This window comes from Blastomyces dermatitidis, assembly GCF_000003525.1.
Source record: "Blastomyces dermatitidis ER-3 genomic scaffold supercont1.4, whole genome shotgun sequence".
NCBI lineage: Eukaryota > Fungi > Ascomycota > Eurotiomycetes > Onygenales > Ajellomycetaceae > Blastomyces > Blastomyces dermatitidis.
Window position 1 is genome coordinate 5,719,027 of NW_025544777.1, and position 14,567 is coordinate 5,733,593.

A 14,567-nucleotide genomic window follows, 5' to 3' on the forward strand; every position below is an offset into this window, starting at 1 on the left:
GCGACGAACGGATGCATGGACATCAAAGAGTATGGACGCTTCTTAAAACGCATATAAGAGGTCATTTCACATATCGAGTTAAATATATGGCTATACATAGACATGGTATCCCACAATCAAAAAATGTGCAGAAAACAACAGACATCAATACATGCTACTCCGCATTATTCCCCCTCATTACACCTCTCCCAAAAAACTCACTGACAGTCCCAAACCGGTCCCGACTCCGCTGCAACTCACTCTTAAACAGATCATGCTGGTCAGCAGACTTAATCTGCCTTTCACGGATGGCTCGAATAGTCGCATTCTGCGGCGCACACACGGGACACTCGGCGTCCTCGTCAACCCTGTTAAGACACCGTTGGTGGAACGAGTGTTTGCAGAGGAAATGCAGGGTGGGGAGGTCTAGTCTATCGTGACATGAAGCGCAGCTGCGCGCTTGGAAGACGAAGGGTTTGGTGCCTAGTTCGTCGATTTCTTTTTGCTTTGCTTCGGTGTCGGCGGCGTAGCTGGATATTAGGTGGCGGTTCTGTACGTTGCGTGGGCTTGCTGTTAGTTGCGGAAAACCAAGGGGGGAAAAGTGGAAGATACGATACGCACATTTGCAATCTCCTTCCGCTCCCTCTCGATATTATCGCTGAGATACTTCTTTATCATCCCCATTGTCACCACCGCATTGTTGCTCAGTGCCTGAATCACCTGCAGCGGCGCCATGAGCCCGTCTTTATCGATCTTTCTAAGAACCTCATACAGTTCGTCACCGGCTTCTTCGAGTATCTTCGGACTAGACGAGAAGTACGTGAGTGCGTCGATGTATAATTGTGGTTCTTGCGGGCCATATTTCCTTAGCGCCTTGATGACGCCAGCGGTGTCTTTGGCAGAGGTATAGGAGCGGAATATATCCGAGCATAAGCCTTGTTGTTCTTGGACTAATGTTGTCCCCTCCCGGAAATTCGAGAGGTCGGAGAGTAATAAGACATTCGAAGTCGATACGGGAATCTGTGTTAGTGCCATATGTCATTAGCTACAAAAAGTCCAAAATAACACAAACCAGACATTCCAAATGATGTATACATACATCCTTCCCCTTAATGAGCTTCTTCGCCTTCCCTTCCCACTCCACCCTCTCACCATCCCCCTTCGCACGCTTCGCCGTATCCAGATACATCTCAAACAAAGTCGTATACAGATCCACCCGATCCTCCTCCCTCAGATCATCCTGCTTGATCAACGCTTCGAGAAATTCTATGAACTTCTGCGGCTGATCGACGAATGCTGAAAACGCACTGCGCGGTTTCGGTATGTCATATTCAGTCGGTGATTCGAGCTCTGGGGCTAATTGAGGCTCGGCAGCCGGCGCTTTTGGCCCCTGGGCCCCTGGTAATGGAATGAAGGAGGTAAGGTTCTGGATGGCGCCTCCTGCCTGTGGTTGGGGTTTTTGTGCAGGTCGCTCGTCCGTTTCGCGCCGGGGTCGGAAGTGGCCCGTATAATACTCGATAAAAAGCTTTGTGGTCTCCTGCGGGCAATGGCCTAGAAGGACACGGGCGTATTTCATGAGGTTTGGATATGCCTATTTAAAGGCCGCTTATTAGCATGTAGATCGACATTGGAGTGCATGTAAACTTACCGTATCGGGCTCCAGACTCCATATGTACTTCAGTGCCTCTTCATATTTCCGAGAGTCTTCAATCAAAATATCGATCACCATGTCATTCTCGTTATGTTTTGTTGCTAAGTATGCAGCTTGTTCGTAATAGCCGCCCTGTCGGCACATCGCGATCGCAGTCTCGAGGTCAAATTTCAGTTCACCGGGAGCTTTGATGAACGAATCGAGCTTGGTAGTGTCCTTCAATTTCGCATAACAGTTTAAGAGCAATGTTGTATGATCGGCTGTCGCCTTTTCATGGTCATGGAGTTCTTCGAGATATTCTATGAGGTTGTGAATTCGTTGGGTATCTAGGAACTATATGGTGCACGTGTTGTTTTAGTAAATTAAATATGGTACGATCAGCAGCGAAAGCAAAAGCCCATACCTTTCGAATAACCTGGGACGGCTCTGTGTTGTCAATTGCACGCAGATATTGTTGCATTGCAGTATCATAATCCCCTTTCTGATATAGGTAGTCGCCGTATTTGCGGAAGATGATATTTTGCTGCAGTGTATCAATCCCAGCTTTCTGAGCAAGATTGATAGCTAGGATGTAAAGGTTTCGCTGGTACAATAACTCCAGCTTCTGTTGGAGGGTCTTTTCACGGTATCGGTAAACCTATATTCAATGGTGTTTCTTTCAGCTTTGGAGTCCTCTCCCATACAAAACTCATAGGAAGGATTATTTATACATACGGTCCCATCCACAGTAACAATAAACAAATCACCCCATTCCACAAATACATATTTCACCCTCGACGCCAACGACTCAGAGTGAGCAACAAATTTCAAATCTGGCTCCAATATCGTAAACGTCGACGTCGTCAAGATATCCTCGCTCTGGTCACCTGCTCCAAACCGTCGGAAAGTATCAGAAGACTTCGGCAGCGCAGGCCTAGGCAGACAAACGAGCGCTATATAATCCCTGAACGCATTTACGGACGTCTTCGGACTCTCAAAGGCAAGACTAGGCCCTCGACCACCGGACGGGCCGTACGTGTAAATCGCATCTTCGCGTGCGATGATAATATCGCCAGTGCCGTGATCAATGGTCATACAACCCACGCCACAACCTATGTCCTCGAGCGTGCGGGCGGGCTGGCCCTGCCCCTTACCCGCGACGACGAGGGTGAGTATCCGGCCCGTCGTGGCGATGTATAGGGTCGTGGCGGGCCCGTGCTGGATTTCCAGGCCGGTGATTGGTTCTTCGGATTCAAAGACGGTGCGTTGTTTTGCGCCTCGGTCGTGGATTAGGTCGCCACGGATCACGGTGACGGAGCCATTGGCGAAGCCGACGGCGAGCTGGGATAAATCTGGTAGGACGACAAAGGCGGATACCTGGGAAGAGTAAATAGCGTTAAGCATGAAATGATGTGAAACGAAGAGAATTAAGTCAACCATACAGGAAACTGCCTCCGGCCATTCTGCACTTGGACCGTCGACAAACATCTAGGCGATCCCGTTTTCTTGTCTTCCTTATCCAACGCCCACACCTTTAGGACGGGGTCGTTTAGCAGGTCCTCTGAGATGGTGACGATCAGCGATGTTGCGTCGACCTGTCTCATGTGCATAATGGAGCCTGTGTCGTGTGCTTTGAAGGTGCGCAGGACCTTGAAGGTCTGCGACAGGATATGGACGGTGCCATCGGATGTGCCGAGGAAGAGGTTCTCGGAGCCAGTGCAGATGCTGCTTATATCACTCTGTAGCGGTCAAATCAGATTGTTTGTTAGTACATCAGATATATGTATATGTAATGTGTATGTGGGACACGGGCGCATCACGTACATTGAAGATGGAGCTATCGCCATCCGGCAATGAGACAGGGGAGACGTCGAAGAAGTTGAATGTTTTCCACTTTTGAGTGCTTCAAGTTAGCTAGAATAGCCAAGGAGAAAATGGACCGCTTACCGAAGTCAAAGCCATTTCCTAGCACCAGCGCCATGGGGCGGAGGAGGTTTTCGATGGAAGACAGATGTTGAGATGGCGAATGACGCGGATGCAGCAGCTGGCGATGATGACGATGTGGTCCCGCGCTGGTCCAGGCCAGGCAGCTTAAATAATCTAACCACAGCGGGCCAAGGTGTGGCTAGTGGCTCAACCACTGTTTGTGACAATATCAAAAAGGACAGTGTCCAGTTAATCACTTCAAAGGCATTGAAAGAACTCTATGTTGGGATGATGTTGAAGAAGCAATTGTTTAAATATATGTAACTAAGGATGAAAAAAGTAAAAAAAAGATCTGATAAATCCGTGCAAGGAGACCAACGCTCCCCAAATCTTTCTTCCCTGGAACTCTTCAATATTGACTTATTAATTGGTATATGCTACGCTATGCAATCTTATGCGTTAATATGTAGACTCTATACAGCACGTGTGCTCAACGCTCTATCGCCAATAAAACAAACTCAACTCAACAGAAAACTTGGAAATAGATATAGAGCTCCTCCAACGACTAAATGTTAAGCAAAAGAGTAAAGGAAACGGGGAAATTCCCACCCTTGTCACAGTCGAGGCATATTCGACCTCAGCATCGACTGCGATTTTGGGCCTAGCGAAGGAGACCGCAGCGGTATCCCACTCCTAGCCATTCCTAGCACCGGCGCCATGGCTATTTTCATTGGTGTTACGGCTATTCCTATTCCCCATGTTGGTGATGCTGTTAAGGCGTTTCACGCTATTACTGTGGTTAATCCTCTCAAGATCCACCTTCTCAAAATCCCAGCTCCCCAAAAACGTTCCTGCGTCCGCAATCGCCTGGCTGAGGTCGAAATTATCCCAGCCCGGTGCGTGGCCCTGGCCCTCTTGGTACTGCCGTGTGTCGTTTGTGGAAGCGGTTAGGTTGAAGGGGAGGATCGTGGAATCCGCGTCATGGCTCTGTGCTTCGCCAGGTGGCGCGACCGGGATGTTGGTGCTGGATGTGTTGGAAGGGCGGTTTGGAAGGGAGGGTGGAGGTAAAGCGGTACATTTGTGAGCATTGGTAGAGGTAGACCCGTTGGCGAAGCTATTTTCGCGATGACGTCGACTAGATGTAGATTTTTGCGAGAGTGAGAATGATGGTGCCTGGTTTCGAGGGCGCGAGGAGAATAATGAAGAATCATTCTGGATGTCTGAATTTCTAGCTCGGATTCGTCCTTCCTTTTGTTCGTCCTTTCCTTTACCAGGCGGAACTATTGCTTCCGCTTCTGCTTCAGATCTTCTCCCGGGCTTTATCCTTTTAACCATGCTAAAATCGAATGGCGTGATGGCATCTTGGCCGTGGTTGTTCGCCTGCCGACTCGAAATGCTGGTGTCGGATAGATGTGAGGGCTTGGCTGGTTCGCCAGTTACAACTACCTTCGAGGAGTTATTAGTTTGTGCCTTTTTCGTAACCTGTATTGCCAGAGTCGATACCTGCTCCTCATATCCGCCGTTCTGACTACGTCTAGCACTACTAGGGTAGCCTGCCGAAAAATACGTGGAATGGAGAGACATAGTCGGGATTGGGAACTTGAAATAGTCTGGGACTATTTGAGCGGAGGGTAGGCCTTCTGACGCTGTCATGTTGCTCAGAGTTTGCAGGTTGTCTTGCAAGCCATGCGTTCCATTAGGGGTTGGATCTAGCGGCAAAGTGTGGGAGCTATTATTATTGTTGTTTGGATTCTCATCTTTGCTTTCCGGTTGAGCTTTATCTCGAGATACCTGAGATCGATGACGTTTGGAATGTTCGACATTGCCATTGGAGTTTGAAATTGTATCCACGCTAGATGCCGGTTTGCCAGGGTGCGGATATTCGGACTCTAGGAAATGGTCTGTAGTAGAAGGTACAACTTGAAGGGATCCTGAGGGTTGCATAATCGTAGATGACTTATAGCTCCTCTTCACATGAACCACTTCCTTTTCATTACGGTTGGGAATTCCTGTGAACGCAGAAGCTGGTTTCCCGGGTTTCGAGAAGCGCGAGCGGCCACCCGGCGACTTTGAGCTCTTCCTAGATTGGTGAGGGTCTTCGCGGCGAGGTTCTCTAATAGTTTTATGTGACGAGGGGGACAACGCTCCATGTCCGTTGATAGGCGTAAACGAAATGCGAGGAGGTGTGTAGTTCTTGTTGTTATCACCAATAAAATCATCCACCCTCGGCCTTTTGCTATTGTGTTGCAATCCTCCATCCTGCTGAAGTTTCGCAGGAGAGCGCAAGCGATAGCCAGGGGTTGGACTGGAGCCGGTTGGACGTTCATAAGCTTGTGGGTGTAGTCTCTTCTCGTCCGTCTTCAACCAACTATTATTGCTGTCAACTGAAAATCGATGTGATGTGGACGCGGATACAGACCGAGGAGCTTGTTCGGCTGTTGTTGAATTAACTCGGGCGGATACTGCTCGTGGTTTTGAGAATATACTATTTGAAGGGGTTTTTCGTGCGCTAAAGATATCCGTTTCGAGTTGTCCTCTGCCCCTACTACCCGACTTCCTTTGCCGCTGATCGGATCGCTGTGCTTGCACAGGCTCTAGGTCGAGAGAAGATTCAAAGCCGCTCCCCTGACGAAGAACTTGGGGAGAAGGCTTCATGCGGCGTTCGAGGGGTTTTGACGTAGCCTCGGATGAGACCATTCCAGAATTCGATATGCCATTTCTGAAGTCCTTTTGCCTACCTTGCTTCCATAACGATGCTCCTCGTTGTGGTTTCTTGTCCTTTCCCCTATTCCTCTTCCAAGGGTTCATCCATCCGTTATCCAAGGGGCCTTTTAAACCAGCGGATAAGATAAACAAAGGCTTTCCCTCCAGGTAGTCCTGGCCAAGCCTTTCAATTTTCCTTCGTTTTGCAGCTCGAGCAGCATCATCCAACCCATCATCGCTATCAGAGAACTCACTCAGCAGCTCTGAGGGTAGCGCAGGCAGGGTTTCGAAGTGCAGGGGAGTGGTATGGCGCTTGAAAACCATGGCCTCCAGGAAGGGGACGAGCCACGGGAGAGGAGAGAGACACAACGACAGGACGTCGAGGACGGCATTTGGAGTTACCTAGATAGCTTTATAGTTTTGCTTGCTTGTGCTGGTGTGTTGAAGCCTGCTCTTCAGGGGAGCTGTGGCCTTGGTGGTGGCTGAGCGGAACAGTGAAACTATTGATTCACTGACAAGTGACAAGCAAGCGACGGCCAGAGCTCCAAGTCACAAGATCTCGTGTCCCACTTAACGCGTTAAGCGTGGAAGCAGGAGAGCGGCGGCTGGTTGCCAGGCCAACGAACCAGTCACGTGTGTCTGCCTGTTCCAACCTTGGTTGAACGGCGCCAGGATAAGAGCGCTTATCCGGGCCGATCGGGATGCAGACTGAAGCAGAACTTAATTCCGGTACATGCAAACGATGTGATTGTAATCCTATAATTGTGGTGTAATATTTTCGTATGAAGTAGCATTTAGTTAACAGGGCTTGTTTGATATACACTGATAATACTCTCAGCTAAACAACTCTCATTACCGTACCTTATCTCACTTATCTTGATCTCTCGCGACAATACTTCGTAACGGCCACCAGTGTCATCAATCGGGGATCTTTTTCTTTACATAGTACGTTACTCCGTATAGCCGCCGACAGATACCACACCCACCCCTTCCACAGGGCTGAAAGGGGCCCGGCACATCTGTTGTTCCGGGCCGCTGATTGCCGCATTAGGCAGGATGTTGTTGTTTTCTTGGCGCCGCTAGCCCCTAACCAACCCACACCAAAGCATCATCGATATCAAACTCTCCGCACACACACTTCGACGCTCCAACAACTTCAACAACATCTCTTATCCTCAATTTCGCCTTATTGACTGAATGGTGCATTCTTAGTACATAGATCTTCGCCCCCCAAACGTATATTTATTAACAAACCATTATGTTAATATATCCTTCCCCCACAATCCCTACCCTTCCCAGATCGCATACTTCTCTACCACCTTCACAATAGAGCGCTTCTTGTCAACAATCTACCTCCAACTAAACACGCCGGATCCGGATCAAGCTCAATATGAGTAAACAACAGCCTTGGTTAGATGGCCTGTCCGAGGACTGGGTTTCCCAAACCTCCTCCCTGCGCGACCGCATCTCCAACTCCTTCAAACGCTCGTCGCGCGGCCTGTCTGCCTCTCCACCCACCAGTGTTTCGTCGTCACATAACAAACCTTCCTTCTTCTTCAGACATTTGCGCAAGACGTCGGAGCCTTCCCGACTATCAGACCTCGAAGGCAATAGCAATGTCTCGTCTAATCACACGTTTTCCATGATCAATGTTTTCACCTCGAGCGTTGGTCCCAAAGGCAAGCTGACTCGTACCACAGGAAACCAAATTTTGACTTAGGCATGTAACTAACGATGTTTTTTTTTTTTTTTTTTTTGGAACATTACTACAGTGTCCGTACAAGTGCAATCAGAAAATACACCCGTCGAAAGTTCTACCATGCATATAAGACCGCAGAGTAAACATGCCAAAGAAGACAACACTCCGGAATGGAAAAAACGTCTTGCTCGCGGTGAAGCTCCGATGGGAGAAGGGGGCGATTTGTTCGGCCCCATGGAACTGGAGAATGTGTTTAGACCGCCACCCACCAATACCGAATCGAACGCACGGTCAAATCTTTTTACCTCCGTGCACACACAAGCTAATCGACCATGGTCTCTGCCACGTTCTAGCTCGTCCAGAGGCGAGCAGCCAGATATCTTACCGAATGACTTGGATGACGCCCGAGCTAGAATCGAAAATTCTGCCAGTGATAGCCAGGATAGCATAGAGAAATATAGCACATCGTTGGACGACGCCAAATGCTGGCTGGGCGGCGATGCTCCCGCGAATGGCACCGTTAGCTTTGACCCCAGATCACGGACTGTGAGCGGTAGGGAAGAACTGCGCAATGAGGAAATTACTCCGATCCTCTTCTCCAGGGACGATAACGACACCGCTGGCGAATACACGAATCGAGAAATTTTAGAATCGCTCCTCGAAGAAGTAAGAAATTCTAACTTGAAAGAAACATTCTCAGATTCTCGCAGACGAAATTCAGTTGCCGGTGATGATTGCAGTTACCTCAGTCGTCGAGATAATCACACGATCACGGGAGGAGCGGATGACACTATCGAAATGACTAGCCAATCGTTACCTGAAGACTTATCTGTCGGAACAATGGATTTCGGCTCCACTGGTGGTGGCTTCGTGAGCACACGTCGTGGTGGCTATTCCAACGATGGGTCCTTTCGCCGTCGCCAGCTATCACCAACATCTCTCCTCCTTTCACCTCTCCACTCTTCCTCTTTCCTATCTAATTCAAAAATCAGAAGCTCTCCACCGATTGATAGGCGAAGAGGAATGTTCAGTTCACATCAGCAGCAGGAACCCCCCCCTCAACAATTCCTTACTCCACATCGGGCACGTCGTGAAACGAACGACTCAAGGCCAAGGTCATCTGGAAGCCCGCTGAAGTTATTTGGGGAGTACGACACATTCACCAGCAACAAGCTACTACGGAGAATGAGCCAATTCGAAGAGACGTTTAATAATGGTCCAGGTGAAGCAACCCCATCACCCACAGAAACCCGTCAAAAGGGACGAAGCCGAAGCCGAAGCCGACCGACCTCACGCCGTAATCCCAACCAAGCAGGAACCACATTATCCTCTCAAAGTGGCCGCGACACTCCCACAAGGTCGTCCCGCGCAAAGAATCGGAATCCGACCAATCCAAAGGACCACCTGGCCCCAAACATTCCCGGTTCATCAGAGCAACGAGTCGAGGGTCTCAGTCTGCTCCCTGCCCCTTCTCTGGTAATTACGAACGAGGATGGGAAAAGCCCATCAGGTCGTCCATCTCGAAGAAGGGAGGCTGGAAAGCAAAGCCCAATTCAATCAGCGAGATGGGAAAATGATCCATTCGCCTCCTCTCCGGCTAATGCGTTTCCAGCTGCAGCAGTTAGGACGAAGTTGAGAACCAATGCCGACGATGCAGCAGTTGTAAACGAAAATTGTGAATCAAATCCGTTTAGGCAGAGCGAGACGAAGAGGGTTTTTAACAGTCCGACGAAAGATCCTTGTCGAAAAAGAAGGAGGACACTACAGAATATCGATCCTAATAATCAGATTCTGGCGTCATCTCTTCTTGAATCTACTCAATTTTCTGCCAGCTATAACATTCAAAACTATCAAAATGAAGGTCAGCTGCGAGCAGGCGACAATGGTGACTCAGAACTCCCACCACGTCCCCGGACACCAACTCCCTCGCAGATAAGGTCTCAGCTTGGAAACAAAGAAAAAATTCAAACCAAACATGCTAGCAAACCATCAGCTTCCCTCAATGCCGTCCAATACGAACAGAATGAACCCGAACAGAAGCTCTCCTTTATCGCAACACCGAGCCATGTCTTCGACGATAGTAGGAAAGGATCAATTACCACACAAGATTTTTTGAACGAAGCCACTAAGATAATGGACATAATACGTGCCAGAGGAGGCGGCAAGCATAATCATGGTTTATCGAGCGTTGAAGAGACTAACCATTTGAGTGATGCTGCAAGTGATGTAGACTACTCCTATGATGATGCTGAAGAGGAGGAAGAGGAGTCGACACAGGAAGCATTTTCAAGACCACCAAGCCGCGAGGGGACCGTTGATCTTCGCAGATTACACGAACCACGCACGCAACATCCGCGTATAGTGAGCCATTTAAAGAAGTTTGAGGACAAAGACGACTTTGAGCTTTATATGGGGGGATCGGTGATGTCTTTGCGCCTTGATCGGGAACAGAATGTGGCTACTTATGCCATTCATCGGCAGGAGGGTGAGAGCGATGGTGTGGAAAGCAGCCCAAAGAACATACGTATTCGTGGGCGGTCAACCTCAGGGAAGAGGGCAACCAGCTCATCATCGAATTTATCCAACGGTTCTAATGGTCATAGCGGCCCCTCCTCCCAACGGGAAATATCGTCACTCAGGTCGACTAGAAGCTCATTACCCACAGGATCTTCCCGGGGCTCCTCGAGCGGCTCCGGGGCTAAGGGTATTATATCCTCGGATATGATAGCTCACTTGATCCCCGAGCAGGTTGGTGCGATGACTTATGACCGCTCAGCGCATGCATGGGTGAAGGGTAGAGACGGGATGATGCATGCCGAGGAAAGACCTCCAGCGTCGAAGGCGGTGGAAGAAGACGTCATTATAAGCGAAGAAGACCCCTTCAAGGATATTCCCGACCTTAGTGTTGACGAGTTGCAAGAGCTCATGGCTACGCAGACATTTTCATCGCCGGCGACGGCGAAGGGGAAATTTTCTTCGATGACTGGTGCTTTCGGTGAAGGCCGGCACGATGGTCAAAAAGAGTGTAACCAGCGGCCGCCACGGCAACAGGATGAGGAGACCGACGCGGAAAATCGCCAGCATATTACTGATTTCCGACCAAATACCCGAGACGGCGGACGTTTTGAAACGAGTTCCGTGCAATCGAAATCTACGCGGTTTACGTCGAGTTGTCCCAATCCAGAAACCAGGGCTACGTCTTGGGGTAGTGAGGAGTTAGTAGGTATTCCTCAGCCTGCTGAGACTAATGATTTGGGAAATTGTCAGAAGGGTGGTAATGGACAGCCTCCCCCCGGCGAAAGACGTGGTAGGGTAGCTACCATTTCGTTCTCATCCCCTTTGGTATCTCATGTGGCGTACCGGGAGGACTCGCTGAGTCCAGTCGACCCGGAACACGCGTTACCATCTACTGTGCAGCATGACCGCTACGGATCTAGTCACTTCAGGGATTCCCAGAACCATCCGGGTGTATTACCGCGCCCTTACAACCAAAGCTCGCCGTTCCGGAACTCTTCGCGCCAGAATAGTTCATTCGGTAGTCGGACTTTCAGGGGAAGGCGTATCTCCCGGATCGATGAGCAAACTGAAGTTTCGGCCAACGATGACCCTCACACCCAACATCATGGCCTTTCTGTTATCGAGGCTCTAGGACATGAGGACCGCTCAATGATTTTACAAGGGAGCCCAAACATGGATACCAGTTACAGCTTCCAGCTTGCGTCGCTGTCGGATTTTACGCTTCATCAAATCGATGAGTCTATGCGGCTTGATGTTAGTTACGTTGCTGAAAGGACTCATCCGACCTCTCTCAGGCAGGTCCACGGGACATATACTCTGGCGACCCAAGATTTGATTAAGCACATCACTGACACAGAGCCGTACGAACCATATTGGGAACATCTCCGTCAGCTGAACCTTCGCGGGAAAGGTCTGATAACGCTACACAGACTGAACGAATTCTGCTCGCGACTCGAGGAGCTTGATGCATCTGACAACAATGTTGGCCAGGTTAGCGGCGTCCCCTCAAGTATTCGCACGTTGAGGGTCCCGCGCAACTACTTGTCCAACTTAACGGCGTGGGGCCATCTGTCTAATCTTCAGTACTTGGATGTGTCAGGAAATAAGTTGGAGGATCTTGATGCGTTTTCGGGCCTTGTTCATCTGAGGAGTTTGAAGGCTGATGGGAATCGCATTCGGAATATTCGTGGCATTATGGGGTTAAATGGCTTGTTGACGTTGAAAGTGAGGGGGAATTTGATTGGTGAGATTGACTTTGGCGAAGCGGAGTTGTAAGTTTATTTTTTATTTCCCAGTCTAAATATTGCAGAAATGATGTGGATTGTTAATGGAAATTTAAAATTAAGGACGCGGTTGATAAAGCTGGACTTGCGTGACAATCTCCTCACGAGTGTACGCAACATTGGATTCATCAAAACTATCGAAAAGTTAGACCTTCGAGGCAATCGTATTCGGCATTTCGAATCGTTGGAAGTCCTTCATTGCCTACATTCGCTCACCCTATCGAACAATAACATAGAGAAGCTAAATATCGGGAAATTTCCTAACCTCCACCTCCTCTATGCAGACAGGAATCACCTCTCCACGATCAGCGGTCTCGATCAATGCCATTATCTGGATTGTTTATCCCTTCGTGAACAAACACTGCCATCTTCTCCTCAGCAATCTGAGAACGACCAACTTCCCCTTATCTACCTCCAACTCAGTGCAGCCGCGTCCCTCCGGAAACTATACCTATCGTCCAACCACCTCTCGTCAGCCCTCCTCGCCCCATCTGCTAGCGTCCCCAGCCTACAGTACCTCGACATTGCCTCATGTGCCCTAGAAAGCCTACCCAGTACCTTTGGCACAAGTTTCCCAAACCTTCGCGTCTTGAATCTTAACTTTAATGCGCTTTCCGATATATCTGAGTTGCACGGGCTGACGCGGCTTGGTCGCGTATTGTTAGTCGGGAATCGCATCGCGCGACTTCGGAAGCTCTGTCAGGTTCTGAGATCCGTTGGTGGCCGCTGCGGCGCGCTGGGTGATGTAGATTTACGAGGGAATCCGATTACGGTGGGGTTCTATCCGGCGCCTGTTACGGGGAGTGGGAGGGTGTGGAGGGATGAGAAAGGGGCGCTTGTTGGGGATGGGGACGTGGGGAGACGGAGGTTTAAAAATCGTCAGGGGCTTGGGCACGGTAGAGACGAGAGGCAGTTGCAGGTCCGTGAAAGGGATGATAGGGATGAAGATGATACGGGCTTCCCAACTTTAGGTGGTTGTACGGATATCGCGCGGAAGGGGTTCGGCGATGAGGTTCATAATCAGGATGAAGCTGAAGCTGGGGCTGGGGTTGAGATTGAGATCGACGACCACTACACCGTGCCTCCGGCAAATGTCATTGCGGATCGCAAGTATGTCGTGCACCTAGATGAGGCGACAAGGTTGCGGAGAAGAGTTGTGGAACTTATGGTCCTGGCGGCGGCGGCGGGGAGATTGAGGGTGTTGAATGGGCTTCCTATTGTGAATGGCTGTGCAGGGGGGAGCGTGGCTGATGTTGGGGATGAGGGTGCTGGTGGTAGCAGTAGTGACGGTCGTGAGAAGGGGAAAAGTGGGTATGTGAGGAAGGATGAGGTGTGGAGGCGGTTGGAGGAGTTGGGGGTTTTGAAGAAGAAGAACAAAAAGAAGCAGAAGAGTGGGGTGGCGGAGCAGATTGATAGGTGATGTTCTTGTCTTGTTCTTGTTATTCTGCTCTGGCTTCAATTGGAGTTACCAGGTGAGATTTGCTTTCATTCATATCATTCCATTCCTATCAGGTCTCTCAGCTACGGACTGCGGCGGCACGGTAGGGTTTTTTGAGATTTGTTTCCCTGTTTATCTCTATGGTGTTTGGGCCTTTCTTTCTCCCTTTTTATTTCTGGTGTTTGTTTGGCTTTCTTCTGGGGGGTGTTTCTTTTTTTTCCTCTTCTCTAAATACCCTGTTCTAAATTGCATATAGCGTGTGTGGGTTTGGACCGTTCAATGGGTTTTTATTCTTCTTTTTTTTTTCACTTCCGCTTATTTCTGTCGAATTGAATTTCTGGGCACGATGAGGCTGTCCCCGTCTTAATTTTGAAATTTGTGTTTTGCTGGCTAGTTGGTTGTTGATAATGAACTTTGACCTTGATTGAAACTTACACTACGATATTTATGTATATTTGCCTAGCAGTGTGCATTTCTAACTTGGCTGCAGCCGAACCGGGACGGTATCAAGACAATAGCCATTCCAACTAGGCAAGTAACTTAGGTTATCTTAAAAAACCGAATTCGAAGCCAATACAATTTTTTTTTTTAAAAAATCAGGTTGATCAATAACATCAACATGCGTAAAAAAAAAGGGGGTTCATAACTCGATTTGGAATAAAGTTCATTTTCTTGCGACACTTACTAAGAAACAGCTGGTCCTGTGGTCTAGTGGTATGATTCTCGCTTTGGGTTCACAACATCCTGATCTGCGAGAGGCCCCGTGTTCGAATCACGGCAGGACCCCTCCTTTTTAAGTTTTTATTTAATCTTATTTATTTAAATCGCATTTTTTTTTTTCCAACTCTCTGTGTTTCTTCCCACACATTTTTTCTTTTCTTTCTTTTCTTT

General features: G+C 49.0%; 3 protein-coding genes and 1 non-coding gene across 4 annotated transcripts; 2 read left to right on the forward strand and 2 right to left on the reverse strand.

Moving 5' to 3' along the window:
• Positions 1–154: 154 nt before the first annotated feature.
• BDCG_04589 (vacuolar protein sorting protein) lies at positions 155–3,571 on the reverse strand (the record flags this gene model as incomplete). Its single annotated transcript, XM_045420239.1, has 9 exons — positions 155–529; positions 601–999; positions 1,079–1,570; positions 1,628–1,963; positions 2,034–2,267; positions 2,345–2,986; positions 3,052–3,348; positions 3,434–3,502; positions 3,557–3,571. The coding sequence occupies 9 exons, from the start codon at positions 3,569–3,571 to the stop codon at positions 155–157; spliced, it is 2,859 nt and encodes a 952-aa protein (XP_045276387.1).
• Positions 3,572–3,819: 248 nt separating this feature from the next.
• BDCG_04590 (uncharacterized protein) lies at positions 3,820–6,952 on the reverse strand. The gene has a single exon (XM_045420240.1). The coding sequence runs from the start codon at positions 6,560–6,562 to the stop codon at positions 4,229–4,231; it is 2,334 nt and encodes a 777-aa protein (XP_045276388.1). The 5' UTR covers positions 6,563–6,952; the 3' UTR covers positions 3,820–4,228.
• A 42-nt stretch (positions 6,953–6,994) lies between these two features.
• BDCG_04591 (septation initiation network scaffold protein cdc11) lies at positions 6,995–14,315 on the forward strand. The gene is made up of 3 exons (XM_045420241.1): positions 6,995–7,917; positions 8,011–12,226; positions 12,302–14,315. Exons 1-3 carry the CDS (start codon positions 7,629–7,631, stop codon positions 13,656–13,658), a joined length of 5,862 nt encoding a protein of 1,953 aa, XP_045276389.1. The 5' UTR covers positions 6,995–7,628; the 3' UTR covers positions 13,659–14,315.
• A 58-nt stretch (positions 14,316–14,373) lies between these two features.
• Positions 14,374–14,462, forward strand: BDCG_16979. The gene has a single exon. It is a non-coding gene; the product is annotated as a tRNA-Pro (tRNA).
• Positions 14,463–14,567: the final 105 nt, after the last annotated feature.

Bases quoted from the DNA above. Each gene is read 5' to 3' on its own strand.
- BDCG_04590 (XM_045420240.1), bottom strand. From the start codon at position 6,562: ATGGTTTTCAAGCGCCATACCACTCCCCTGCACTTCGAAACCCTGCCT.
- BDCG_04591 (XM_045420241.1), top strand. From the start codon at position 7,629: ATGAGTAAACAACAGCCTTGGTTAGATGGCCTGTCCGAGGACTGGGTT. The intron at 7,918-8,010 runs GCAAGCTGACTC...ACATTACTACAG, and splicing joins CTCGAGCGTTGGTCCCAAAG to TGTCCGTACAAGTGCAATCA. The intron at 12,227-12,301 runs GTAAGTTTATTT...TTTAAAATTAAG, and splicing joins GACTTTGGCGAAGCGGAGTT to GACGCGGTTGATAAAGCTGG.